The 13,030-nt window shown below is 41.6% G+C and overlaps 1 protein-coding gene across 1 annotated transcript in view; it reads right to left on the bottom strand.

The window, feature by feature from the left end:
- Positions 1-13,030, bottom strand: part of LOC126106294 (putative ATP-dependent RNA helicase DHX57) — a 228,608-nt gene that overhangs the window by 162,863 nt on the left and 52,715 nt on the right. The window contains exon 8 of the mRNA XM_049912514.1: positions 5,436-5,610. Coding sequence (XP_049768471.1) covers positions 5,436-5,610 — 175 coding nt within the window. The remainder of the gene's footprint in view (positions 1-5,435; positions 5,611-13,030) is intronic.

The following is a 13,030-nucleotide window of genomic DNA, read 5'->3' as shown; positions in this document are numbered from 1 at the left end:
GTGTTTATGAAAGTTGGATAAACTTCGTAGCTGTTGAGTTAGACTGCAATGTCCTTTGTAATTTTTACTGAGGTGTCGAGATAAAAATAATGTCCCAACAATTGCCAAGTTTGTGCACCATACTAATTCTCCTGCCGCCAATCGCATCAAGCAAAGTGCTGGCTTGGCTCTTGTTTGTGAAAGGATTTGTTTTACTTGTCGACGTTTGGAATCCGTTTCCAAAGAATTGTTTCATTTTCATTTAATGGTTGCTTCGAAATTGTCTAATTGCACTTGGGATTGGTTGGACGGTGACTTATGGACTCTAGCAGATTGAGAATACAATTCTGTTACTGCCCGGCAGTTCGCGAAGTTTGAACATTTTCATTGCTCGGAGTCTGATGTTATATCTCGACATTCTGTGATAAATCTCAGAGAAATCTTTTGTCGATGCAACCTTATCCGTGCTTGGGAAGGGTTTAAATTTTGGACCCACACTGAAGAGTTTGCCGGTAGCTGATTTTACCAGTTCAACTGAACAGGCAGTTTGCAAATTACCTCCAGACGCTGCAGAGGATTTTAGGAAGGATGCATGCCGTGTGTTGACTTGGGCTCGTCCACCCACGAGTAATGTAACAGCAGCAAAAAGCTGCTTTACGCTTTCTCAAAGTTGATCTTGATATTGTTATTTTACCTGTGTACAAGGGTAATGCCACCATTGTTTTAAACAAACAGGATTATGTACAAAAGATGCAATGTTTATTATCTGACTCAGTGATTGCAGAATCGATGCTGACCCCACAGAAAGTGTTGAGAGAAAGACCAACAGCCTCCTGAAGAAAAGTGGTTTGTTGCAGAACACTATCAAGAGTCTTCACACCTACAGTGCTGTTCCCCCTAGGTTATATGGCCTTCCGAAGGTATGCAAGGAAGGGGTTCCTTTCCGACCTATAGTGAGTAATATTGGCACACCAACATATCGTGCAGCCAAGCATCTTGCTTCTCTGAGCTAAAAGTTCGTCGGTGTGAACATCATATCAGGAACTCAGCTGATTTCTTACATCTTTTGGAGTGACTGCAGTTGAATGACTCTGATATCTTAGTAAGTTTTGATGTGGTCTCTCTCTTCACTCATGTTCCTCTGTCTGATTCATTGAGGTTAATTGAGGTTACGTTTGGAGCCGAATTAACTAATCTCTTTCAGCATGTGTTGACATCCACCTACTTTTTATTCAATGACCAGTATTACGAACAGACAGATGGAGTTGCAATGGGTAGTCCGTCCGTTGTCTCCGGTGATCGCAAATTTGTTTATGGAAGACTTCGAGAAACGTGCATTGGAATCGGCACCTTTGAAACCCGCCTGTTCCTTCGGATATATTGATGATACCTTTGTTGTTTGGCCTCACAGTAGGGAGATTTTTAATGCCTTTCTAGAACACCTGAACTCGATCCGCCCAAACATTCATTTTATGATGGAGGTGGGAGAAGATGGTTACCTTCCCTTTCTTGACGTTTTGGTTAGGAAGAAGGATGATGGATCATTGGGACATGCAGTTTACAGGAAACTGTACTCACACCGACTTGGATTTACGTGCTAATAGTTGTCACCATCCAGTTCAGTGTGAAGGGGTACTTCATACCTTGGTACACAGGGTACACGTCATTTCTGGCACTGAGCCTTTGCCAGCTGAGCTGTCCCATCTTGAAGCTCCATTTCGTCAAAATGGTTATAGTGAAAGACAGATTGAATGTGCATTGTGCTATCGACCAACTGTGCATCGGGTGATTGATGATAATACTGAGTCAACACCTAAGTCTACTGCCTTTTTGCCTTACGTAGGAAACAGTTCCAACAAGATTGGTCGTATTTTACGGAAATATGATGTAAAATGTGTTTTCTGACCTCCATCTAAAATTAGAGTGCTTTTGAGTTCTGTTAAGGATGATCTTGGTCTGCGTACGGCGGGTGTATATCGCATTCCTTGTAGCTGTGGCATGGTGTATATTGGCACACTATCAGGACCGTGGAGGACCGATGTACTGAACACAATTACAGCAGCCAAGTAGATCTGCTATTGCCGAACATTGCCTGGATACTGGTCACCCCATGTTATATAATAACACCGAGATATTGGCATGCACGTCCAGCTATTGCGACAGTGTTATTAAGGAGGCAGTTGAGATTAAATTAGTGAGAAACCTTGTAAACAAGCATGGAACCCTGCTCTCTCCCTTGTCAAAAAAACAGAGGGACAGATTCAATGTTACCTCACCTGCTAGTTCGTAGTCTCACTATCAATATCTCTGACTTTGGTCATCTTTGGTGGCACTAGTGTTCAGTGTGTGTCATCTTTCCTGCATTAGCCCAAGAACCGAGGTTTTCAATTTGCATGTACATCGCCTGTCCGTTGCAGTTTGCCTTGAAAATGGCGGGGTGTGTTCCCACCGAATACTACCTGGCTGAATTCCAGTAAGTTGTTTGACAATTTTATACGCCAGGAGAAACTCAGGTCTTACGTAACTATTCACTTATCGTGTCAATGATGAAAATTTCAAATTCTTCATAGAGAAGAAAGCCTACGACAGAATAACAACATGGTAGGGAAAGGTTGTTACCCATCACACAGAGGAGGCACTGAGTCGCAAGCAGACACAGCTAAGTCCACATATATATCACACACACACACACACACACACACACACACACACACACACAGATTACTGTCAGCTCTGTGCCCTAGGGTACAATTGTGATGTTGTGATGATTGCATCTGAGGTGAGTGGATATCTAGCTGTAGGGATTAGTGGGGTTAGTGGACCAGGGAGGGGGAGGGATAAAGGGTAGAAGGGTAGGGGTGATGGAAGATGCTAGTGCTGTCTGAGACATGGTGGGGACAGGATATGGCTGCTAGGTGCAGCATCAGGAGATTCTTCTTGGGGCAGGGAGAGGGGGAGGGGGGGGGGGGGGGAAGTGTTGGTCGATTTGGGGGAGAGGACCACACAGTGAGGTCACCGGTCCCAACAGATTAGGGAAGGATGGGGAACGAAGTTGGCCGTGCCCTTCAAAGGAGCCATCCCGGCATTTGCCTGAAGCAATTTAGGGAAATCAAGGAAAATCTAAATCAGGATGGCCAGACAGGGGTTTGAACCACTGTCGTCCTGAAGACAAGTCCAGTGTGCTAACCACTAAGCCACCTCGCTTGGTGGAGGGGGAGGGAAGGTGAGAGGAGTGTAGTAGAGAATGGGAATGGACTACATGGGTGAACTGGCATGATAGGAGTCATGTATAATACTCGAGTGGGAGCAGAGAAATAAGCAGATAGAGGACAGTGACTAGTGAAGGTTGAGGCCAGAGTGGTTATGAGAACAAAGAGTATGTGGTAAGGAGCGTTCTCACAGGGCACAATTCATGAAACTGGTATTGATGAGAAGGATTCAGATGGCATAGGCTGTGAACCAATCAAAGTGAAGCATATCGTGTTGGGCAGCATGCTTGGCAACTGGGTGGTCTGGCTACTGCTAGCCCACAGTTTGGTGGGGGCTGTTCATGCGGACAGCTCATTAGTTGTCATGCTCATCTAGAATGCCACAAAAATGGTTCAAATGGCTCTGAGCACTATGGGACTTAACTGCTGTGGTCATCAGTCCCCTAGAACATAGAACTACTTAAACCTAACTAACCTAAGGACATCACACACATCCGTGCCCGAGGCAGGATTCGAACCTGCGACCGTAGCGGTCTCGTGGTTCCAGACTGTAGCGCCTAGAATGCCACACAGTGGTTGCAGCTAAGATGGTAGATCACATGGCTGCTTTCACAGGAGTCCCTGCCTTTGATTGGGTAGGAGATGTCTATGATGAGACTGTGACTGCTGCACACATATTAACCATGAGGAAAGAGGTCAGGAGCAAGGATGGAGTAGGGATGGACAAGGATGCCACTGTGGGTGTAGTGGTGAGGAAAGTTGGGAGGATATTTCTCATTTCAGGGCACAATGAGAGGTAGTGCACAGCCTGCCAGAGAATGTGATTCAGTAGCTCCAGTTCTAGGTGGTGCAGGTGAGATGTGCTCGTTTGAAAGTGTGCGAGTTTCCTACTTCTGACAAAAGTTTTAGTCCGAAAGCTCAATACTTCAACCATTCTGTTTTATTGTGCCTGTTTGCGACTCAATGGCTCCTGAGTGATAAGTAGCAATCTATCCTTTCCATATTATTGTTCAAATTCTTTATACAAACTCATAAGATTACCCGTGTTCAGTTATGCCAGGGAATGGGTGATCAATGATCTTAAAGGGAAACTTGTTATTCCATCAATAGCAAAATATTTGTACTTGTTTCGAAACGGTGTAAATCAGTTCACACAACATCTGCCACAAGAAATTTTATTCCTACTAATATCTGTATCCATGGCACAGTCTTAAAAACTTAATAATATTAAACCAATTCCCACCCACTCTATTATAAACATCTTTGCAATTGAGATGTCATTTGTTGTTTCATGTTACTTACTCCCACAATAAATTAATTCTAATTTTCTCCCATATTGTAGCAACTATACAAATCATAGAATGATGTAAACTGACAAACAATGGAAAATTCAGGATGCAATGTCATGATATTACGAAAAGGAAACTTGCCACTCATTAGATAGCAGAGATGCTGAGTCGCAGATAGGCGCAACAAAAAACATTTGTGACAGTATTTTTGTTGTGCCTATCTGCAACTCAGCATCTCCGCTATACGGTGAGTGGCAACTTTCCTTTTCATAATATTGTTATAAACTGACACTTTTGAGACAGCACCCGAGTCTCACTAAGCCACCACTGCAAGTGCCCAAATGAGACTTGGGTGCTTTTTAAAAAGTGTTAAATTATATAAAAGTTTGCTGCGCAGATGTGACATTTCAGCACTTAACTGGCACATCCAGCAGAAATATCATACTTGAAAGGGGAGTTTATTACAAAAATTACTGCAAAAATAACATACGTTCATATAAAGATGGCAGCAGGTTGCCAAATGCATTATGCCAAATTAATAATGGGAAAAAAAGTGACCAAAGCAGAAAACATACCAAGTTTTGTTAAAGCAGTCACCACTTGGCACACAATGTTTACATGTTTAAGAGCATTTGTAGACAATAAGGAGAACTTTCCACCAATAGAATCATTGCATCAGTGAAAGCAGCAAACGTACACAAAAATTGCATGTTCAGGCACCAACACATGCAGATTCCCACTTAAGAACACAATATAATAAGCATTTTGCTGAAATTGCACACTACACACTTCACAGTTAGTATTAAGGCACAATGAACCTCTTGAATGGTGTACGAGAATACTGTAGAACACTCAAAAAGTGATAAGTGATAAGTGACAGAATTATTAACAATTACTCCACCTAAATACAGTTTTTCAGACACCAAACTTTATAATGAAGGAATGCAAATTCTCTCACCTCAATCTGGCTGCAAGGTCTCTGTTCTGACGATCTGTTTTCTGATGTCCATCCCCATTAATCAGACCATTTTCATTTACTGACATTCCTTGCTCACTGGGGTTCATCCCTGTATCACACGTTTCCTGTTTTGGAAACAAGGGCTGCAATGGGTCTAAGAAGAATTCGTAACTTCCTGCAAAATCGCAAGTTTCCCAGGAAATTAAACTATTCATTTACAACAGAAAGGAACAATTTTAGGAGGATTTATACATACTATATTAATAGCTCATAACATCAAGAAACTTAGTGTTTTATCAGACAAATCCCTTCTTTTAGTCAAGTTGTGTCAAAAATTTCTTTTCCCCCCAATTTGATTCAGTACTTCCTCATAAGTCATGCAACCGACAGATCTAATTGTCAGCATTCTTGGATAGCACCACAATTCGAAAGCTTCCATTTTCTTCTCATCTGAACTACTTATCACCCACATTTCACTACTATATACGGCTTCATCTCAGACAAATATCTATAAACACAAAAAAGACGACCTGATACTTAAATTGATATTAAAAGTTAACAAATTCCTCTTTTCAGAGATGCTTTTCTTGTTATGGCTCTTTATCCTTACTTTGATCATCATCAGTTATTTTACTGGCCACATAGAAGAACTCATCTACTAAGTGTAACGCCTAATTTAGTAATATAATTCCTTCAGTACTGCCCGATTTAATTTGACTACATTTCATCACCCTGTTTTACATTTGTTGATGCTCACCTTAAATCTCTTTTCAAGACACTATCTATTCCACTCAACTGTTCTTCCATGTCATTTCCTGTCTCTGACAAAACTACAATGTCACTGGCTAACCTATAAGATTTTATTTATTCATCCTGAACTTTAATTTCCTTTTCAAATTTCTCCTTGGTTTCCTTTACTGCTTGCTCAATGTACAGGTCGAATAACTACTGGAATATGCTACATTCCTGTCTCAATCCCTTCTCAACTACGGCTTCACTTGTATTGTATTCGCTTCAACTCTTTTACTTTTTATTTCAATTTTAGAAAAGATAGAGAGAACACAAAAAATCAAGCTCAGCTGAAATAAGACTGGGTAATAATGAAATAAGCAGGCTAGCATAAGCAGATGATGACCATCTCATAAGTGACAGATAAGGAGGAGTTGCAGCTTGCGGTAAGTTCTTACACAAATATTGCATGGAAAGCAGTGTTACAAATTAACAAGAAAACAACACACACTGTCATGAATAAGTACACAGTGATGGTACCCACTGACAACTGATAAATTCATTTTTAAAAGAACACACATAGCATATTTAGCAAGCAGATGGGATGGAAACTGAGGCTGGGGCTTGGAGCACAGTGGCAAATACAGCATATTTTTGCTGTGTTGTACAGCAGCTTTGAGAAACTGTGAAATCAAGCTAAACTAGAGTGTAACTCTCTTGGTAGCTCCATATGGGTCTGCACCATTCACATTACAGAAAAAAAATTAACAAAAAATGCTGGTCTTGAAGAAAAAGATATTGTTGTTGTTGTGGTCTTCAGTCCTGAGACTGGTTTGATGCAGCTCTCCATGCTATTCTATCCTGTGCAAGATTCTTCATCTCCAAGTACCTACTGCAACCTACATCCTTCTGAATCTGCTTAGTGTATTCATCTCTTGGTCTCCCCCTACGATTTTTACCCTCCACACTGCCCTCCAATACTAAATTGGTGATCCCTTGATGCCTCAGAACATGTCCTACCAACCGATCCCTTCTTCTGGTCAAGTTGTGCCACAAACTTCTCTTCTCCCCAATCCTATTCAATACTTCCTCATTAGTTATGTGGTCTACCCATCTAATCTTCAGCATTCTTCTGTAGCACCACATTTCGAAAGCTTCTATTCTCTTCTTGTCCAAACTATTTACCGTCCATGTTTCACTTCCATACATGGCTACACTCCATACAAATATTTTCAGAAACGACTTCCTGATACTTAAATCTATACTCGATGTTAGCAAATTTCTTTTCTTCAGAAATGCTTTCCTTGCCATTGCCAGTCTACATTTTATATCCTCTCTACTTCGACCATCATCAGTTATTTTGCTCCCCAAATAGCAAAACTCCTTTACTACTTTAAGTGTCTCATTTCCTAATCTAATACCCTCAACATCACCCGAATTAATTCGACTACATTCCATTATCCTCGTTTTGCTTTTGTTGATGTTCATCTTATATCCTCCCTTCAAGACACCATCCATTCCGTTCAACTGCTCTTCCAAGTCCTTTGCTGTCTCTGATAGAATTACAATGTCATCGGCGAACCTTAAAGTTTTTATTTCTTCTCCATGGATTTTAATACCTACTCCGAATTTTTCTTTTGTTTCCTTTACTGCTTGCTCAATATACAGATTGAATAACATCGGGGATAGGCTACAACCCTGTCTTACTCCCTTCCCAACCACTGCTTCCCTTTCATGTCCCTCGACTCTTATAACTGCCATCTGGTTTCTGTACAAATTGTAATAGATATTATGGAAAATACTTGGCCCCAGGAGGGACCACCAGCCACAGGGCTGAAGAGTACCAAAAATCCAGGAACTGGCAGAGCTATACACATAAGCTAATATTGGCTGAAAGATGAAGAAAAGAAGACTGATATAGGCGAGACAACTAATTACAATGGAAAGGGAGATACCACCACAAATAGCATTCTCGGGAAGTGTGAGGGCATAAGAGGCCAAGGAAGCTACAGACAGAGGGGAGGATGATATCAACAAACACTAGGCAGCGCTGGGCCCAAGAAAAAGAGAATGCACCACAAATGTCAAACAGAAATGGCTGGTGGAGGAATATACAGAATACGTGATCTCCCATGCCAAATGAAGAAGAAGAAGAAGAAGAAAAAGGAACATAAACAAAAGCACTGGCAAGTTTTTTCTACTTTTAACTATCTCTGTCAGCAGTAATTGATATTTCAGCTTCTACAGGTACGTAATTGCTATTTTGTCTCCTTGTTATATTATGCCTAGATATTTTTCAGTCAGCCTTATTCCTGTTGCTGCAGTTTCACCGATTGACAGACAGTATCCTCTTTCATTATACTGAAAGCCATCCTCCCTTGACTTCATATTTCTGATGAAAAGTGTGATTAGTACAACACTTCCTTTTTCAAATTTTTAAGGAAGCACAGAATTTTAGTCTGATTTTAAAAGAAATACCTCGTGCAAAAGTGAGAACCCTACTATATTTCTTATGTAAATGACACACAAGGTTCAGGTCCTTGTGTCCACATCTAGTCCATTCCTTTTTCCTACACTATGTGATCAAAAGTATCCAGTCATTCCCCAAAACATACGTTTTTCATATTAGGTACACTGTGCTGCCACCTACTGCCAGGTACTCCATATCAGCGACCTCAGTAGTCATTAGACATCGTGAGAGAGCAGAATGGGGCACTCCACGGAACTCGTGCACTTTTAACATGCTCAGGTGGTTGGGTGTAACTTGCGTCATACGTCTGTATGCGAGGATTCCACACTCGCAAACATCTCTAGGTCCACTATTTCCGATGTGATATTGAAGTGGAAATGTGCAAAGTGACACGTACAGCACAAAAGTGTACATGCCGACCTCGACTGTTGACTGACAGAGACAGCCGACAGTTGAAGAGTGTCGTAATGTGTAATAGACAGACATCTGTCCAGACCTTCACACAGGAATTTAAAACTGCATCAGGACCCACTGCAAATACTATGACAGTTAGGCGGGAGGTGAGAAAACTTGGATTTCATGGTTGAGCGGCTGCTCATAAACCACACATCATTCCGATGAATGTCAAATGACACCTTGTTTGGTCTAAGCGGTGTAAACATTGGATGATGTGGAAAAACGATGTGTGGAGTGACAAAACACAGTACACACTGTGGAAATCTGATGGCAGGGTGTGGATATGGCAAATGCCAGATGAATGTCACCTGCCAGAGTGTGTAGTGCCAACAGTAAAATTCGGAGACAGTGGTGTTATGGTGTGGTCGTGTTTTACATGAAGGGGCTTGTACCCCTTGTTTTGTGTGGTACTATCACAGCACAGGTCTACATCGATGGTTCAAGCACCTTCTTGCTTCCCACTGTAGAAGAGCAATTCGGGGATGGTGACTGCATCTTTCAACATGACTGAGCATCTGTTCATAGCCTGTGGTGGAGTGGTTACATGACAATAACATCCCTATAATGGGCTGGCCTGCACAGAGTCCTGACCTGAATCCTACAGAACATCTTTGGGATGTTTTGGAATGCCGTGCCACCCCTCACCGACCGACATCAATACCTCTCCTCAGTGCAGCACTCCATGAAGAAATGAAGAATGGGCTGCCATTCCCCAAGAAACCTTCTAGCACCTGACTGAATGTATGACTGTGACAGTGGAGGCTGTTGTCAAGGCTAAGGGTGGCCAACACCACATTGAATTTGGGCATTTCCTATGGAGGGCGCCACGAACTTTTAAGTTATCTTCAGCCAGGTGTCCAGATACTTTTGATCACATAGTATATCAAAGCTCAGCAGGAAAGACAAAGTTTTCATTGAGCCTAAAAACTCTCACTGTTCAGCCTCAGTAGTTCACAAGGACTGTATCAATGGACTATGTTCAGAATTTAAGTTGCAGCCTAGCTGCAAATTTTGAATATGTCACAGAAATTATATTCTTATCACTTCACATAGCACAATATTATTAAATACCAGCAGCCACATAAGAGGGGTGAACTTACCTTTCCCAGGTATGGAGGGGTAGTAATGACAAATTCTACCATAGGTGCCACTGCTACGCACTGTTTTGAATCAGGTGAGAAACAGCTGTCTGTGTTAAAGAGTGTCAGTTACAAGGTGTGTTAGAATAGAAGTTTTTTTAATTTTTTAAATAATCACAGGCTGTATCCTTTTTACACATGAAGATTGTCCCCTTGAAAATAAACATGAACTTCAGAAAGTAAGTTACACATGTCGTCCCACACTAAGATCACTGAGCAACAAGAGTGGCACATTGTCAGAAGAGAGTACATGTTCCAGGTTTTCTGCAGACACAGAGCTGCTGATGCATCACAGTGTGCAATTGAAATGGTGCGACAACTGGAAACATATTCTGAAGTTGATGTATGCAGGACAGTGTGATTCTTGTGGGAGAAATGTCTAAACAGCACACAGATTCATCACAAAACTCTGGTGGTCTATGGATCAAATGCAATGTCATGTCCAGCCGTAGTGAAACAGTGCCAAAAATTTCACCAACACCACACAGAAGTGGGAAATGCTGTTCGAGATCTTTGCAATATGTGTTGTTCATCTTGTCAGAAAGCTGTAAGAACGTCTACGGGGTGGGGACGGGGATGGGAGGAAGTAGAAATTTTCTAATGATGAGTACATGTACACAGCAGTACTCGAATGGCTCCATGACTAAGGAACAGACTTCTATAGCTGTGGAACCGAATGATTGATAGAATCCTCCAACTGTTGTTTTTACAAAGACTTGGTAACTGTGTTGAAGAATTGTCATTTATCTGTCACTTTGAACTGTAGTGCAGCATTCAATAAAAGTTAGCTGGCCAGCAATAATAATGCTTGACTTACTTCTTTAAAGGCACTCTGCAGTTCCTGCCGGCAGTAATACAGAGATATGGAAGCATTGTTTCCAGTTCCAAATAAGTTTCTACTGAAATACCTTTGTCAGCTCCTTAGTTACACTCTTATGGATATTATTCAAAATAGCAATGCCACATCATTTTAAGTTGTTTTTAAGCCAGAGAAATATTAAAAAGCTACAGGGACTGAGATCCACAACAAATAGGTGAACCACAGGAAAGCTTCTTCTTCTTCTTCTCTCTCTCTCTCTCTCTCTCTCTCTCTCTCTCTCTCTCTCTTTTTTTTTAAAGAAATTCACTAATGGAGGTTGCCACATGAGAGGGTGCACTGTTGTGCATGCAATACCTGATCACACTTGGCCAGTCGGACTGCACTATCTGCACAACCCTGAAACAACCTACTGAAAGACAAAATAACTGTAGAAGGTGATGAATTACTTCCCTGAGGCATAACCATCACTGCTGAAATTTATTGTCAACAGTTGAGACTTCTTGTAGATGCAATCCAAGAACAATAACCAGGAAAAATCTACGAACCAGTGCTACTCCATGGTAATGCTTGCCCGCATTCAAGTAAACTGACAAAAAACAGTGTACAGGTGTTTAGTTGGGAAGTCATTCTGCACCCACCTTATTCACCTGATCTTGCACCCTCAGATTTTCACCTTTTCCACTCTCTACTGAACAACCTTCAAGTAACTTCCTTTCTGGATGAAAATGCGCTCCGAGCACAGCTCGAGGAGTTCTTCATTTCAGAATCGTGTGATTTTTACAACAATCGTAGAGTCGAAAAGTTACCCCAGCAATGGCAAACTGTTGTAAATAGTGATGGAGAATTATTACTGTTTCGTACGACTATTGTGCTTACTAAACACGCAGAAAAATGATACAAACTTATGCACCAACCTAATATCAGTGAGTTGCAGTTGGAATTGGCCAACTCCTACAAATGCCTTGGTGTAACACTTTGTAGGGATACAAAATGGAATGATCACATAGGCACAGTCATGGGTGGAGCAGGTGATAGACTTCAATTTATTGGTAAAATACTGGGGAAATGCAGTCAGTCTTCATAGAAGATTGCTTACAAATCACTCATTCAACCCATTCTAGAATACTGCTCAAGTGTGTGGGACCCGTAACAAAATACAGGACTACTGGGAAATTGAACGTATACCCAGAAAAGCAGCATGAATGGGTACAGGTTTGTTTGACTCATGGGAGAGGTCATAGAGATGCTGGAGAAACTGAACTGGCAGACTCTTGAATATAGATGTAAGTTACTATGAGAAAGCCTATTTACAAAGTTTCAAGAACCAGCTTTAAATGATGATTCTGGGAATATACTATTGCTCACGCAGGACCTGTGATGCTAAGATTAGATTAACTGCAACACACACGAGGTATTTAAACACTCATTCTTCCTGAGCTGAATACATGAATGCAATGGGAAGAAACCCTAATAACCGAGACAATGGGACATACCCTCTGTCGTGCAATTTACTGTTGTTTGCAGAGTATAGATGCAGATGTAGATGTAGGGAGGGGAATTGTAATGGTTTGCGTATTATTCACTGATTTGCTATGAAAGTACAGGCACCAGAAGGTGGGACTGCAATGTCATCACTGAGGATGTCAACATCCACAGCACATGCTGAGATATGAGCTAGACTCTGTACCCACGGTCTGGATACTGACAGCTCGCTTGTGCACTTACACTGGGATTCACAGCTTGCGGATGGGCTTTCCCAGTCCGCACACGTACAGCCCACAGCATGCTTCTCTGGCAGGGGAGCTCTGAACATCAGTGTCCCCAGTGATGACACTACAGTTCCACCTCCTGGCTTTTGCAATTTCTTAGCAAAGCAACACATAAATTGACAAGCCACTATTGTCTCTCTCCCAAGTTGCACCTGAGTAAGATTAGCAGGTGCCTCATACAAATATTGTGCAGGCCGTGTTCAGGATATCCT

The sequence above is a fragment of the Schistocerca cancellata genome, chromosome 10 (genome assembly GCF_023864275.1).
Source record: "Schistocerca cancellata isolate TAMUIC-IGC-003103 chromosome 10, iqSchCanc2.1, whole genome shotgun sequence".
NCBI lineage: Eukaryota > Metazoa > Arthropoda > Insecta > Orthoptera > Acrididae > Schistocerca > Schistocerca cancellata.
Note: the sequence above shows the minus strand (reverse complement) of the source record. Positions and strands in the feature narration are given on the sequence as shown.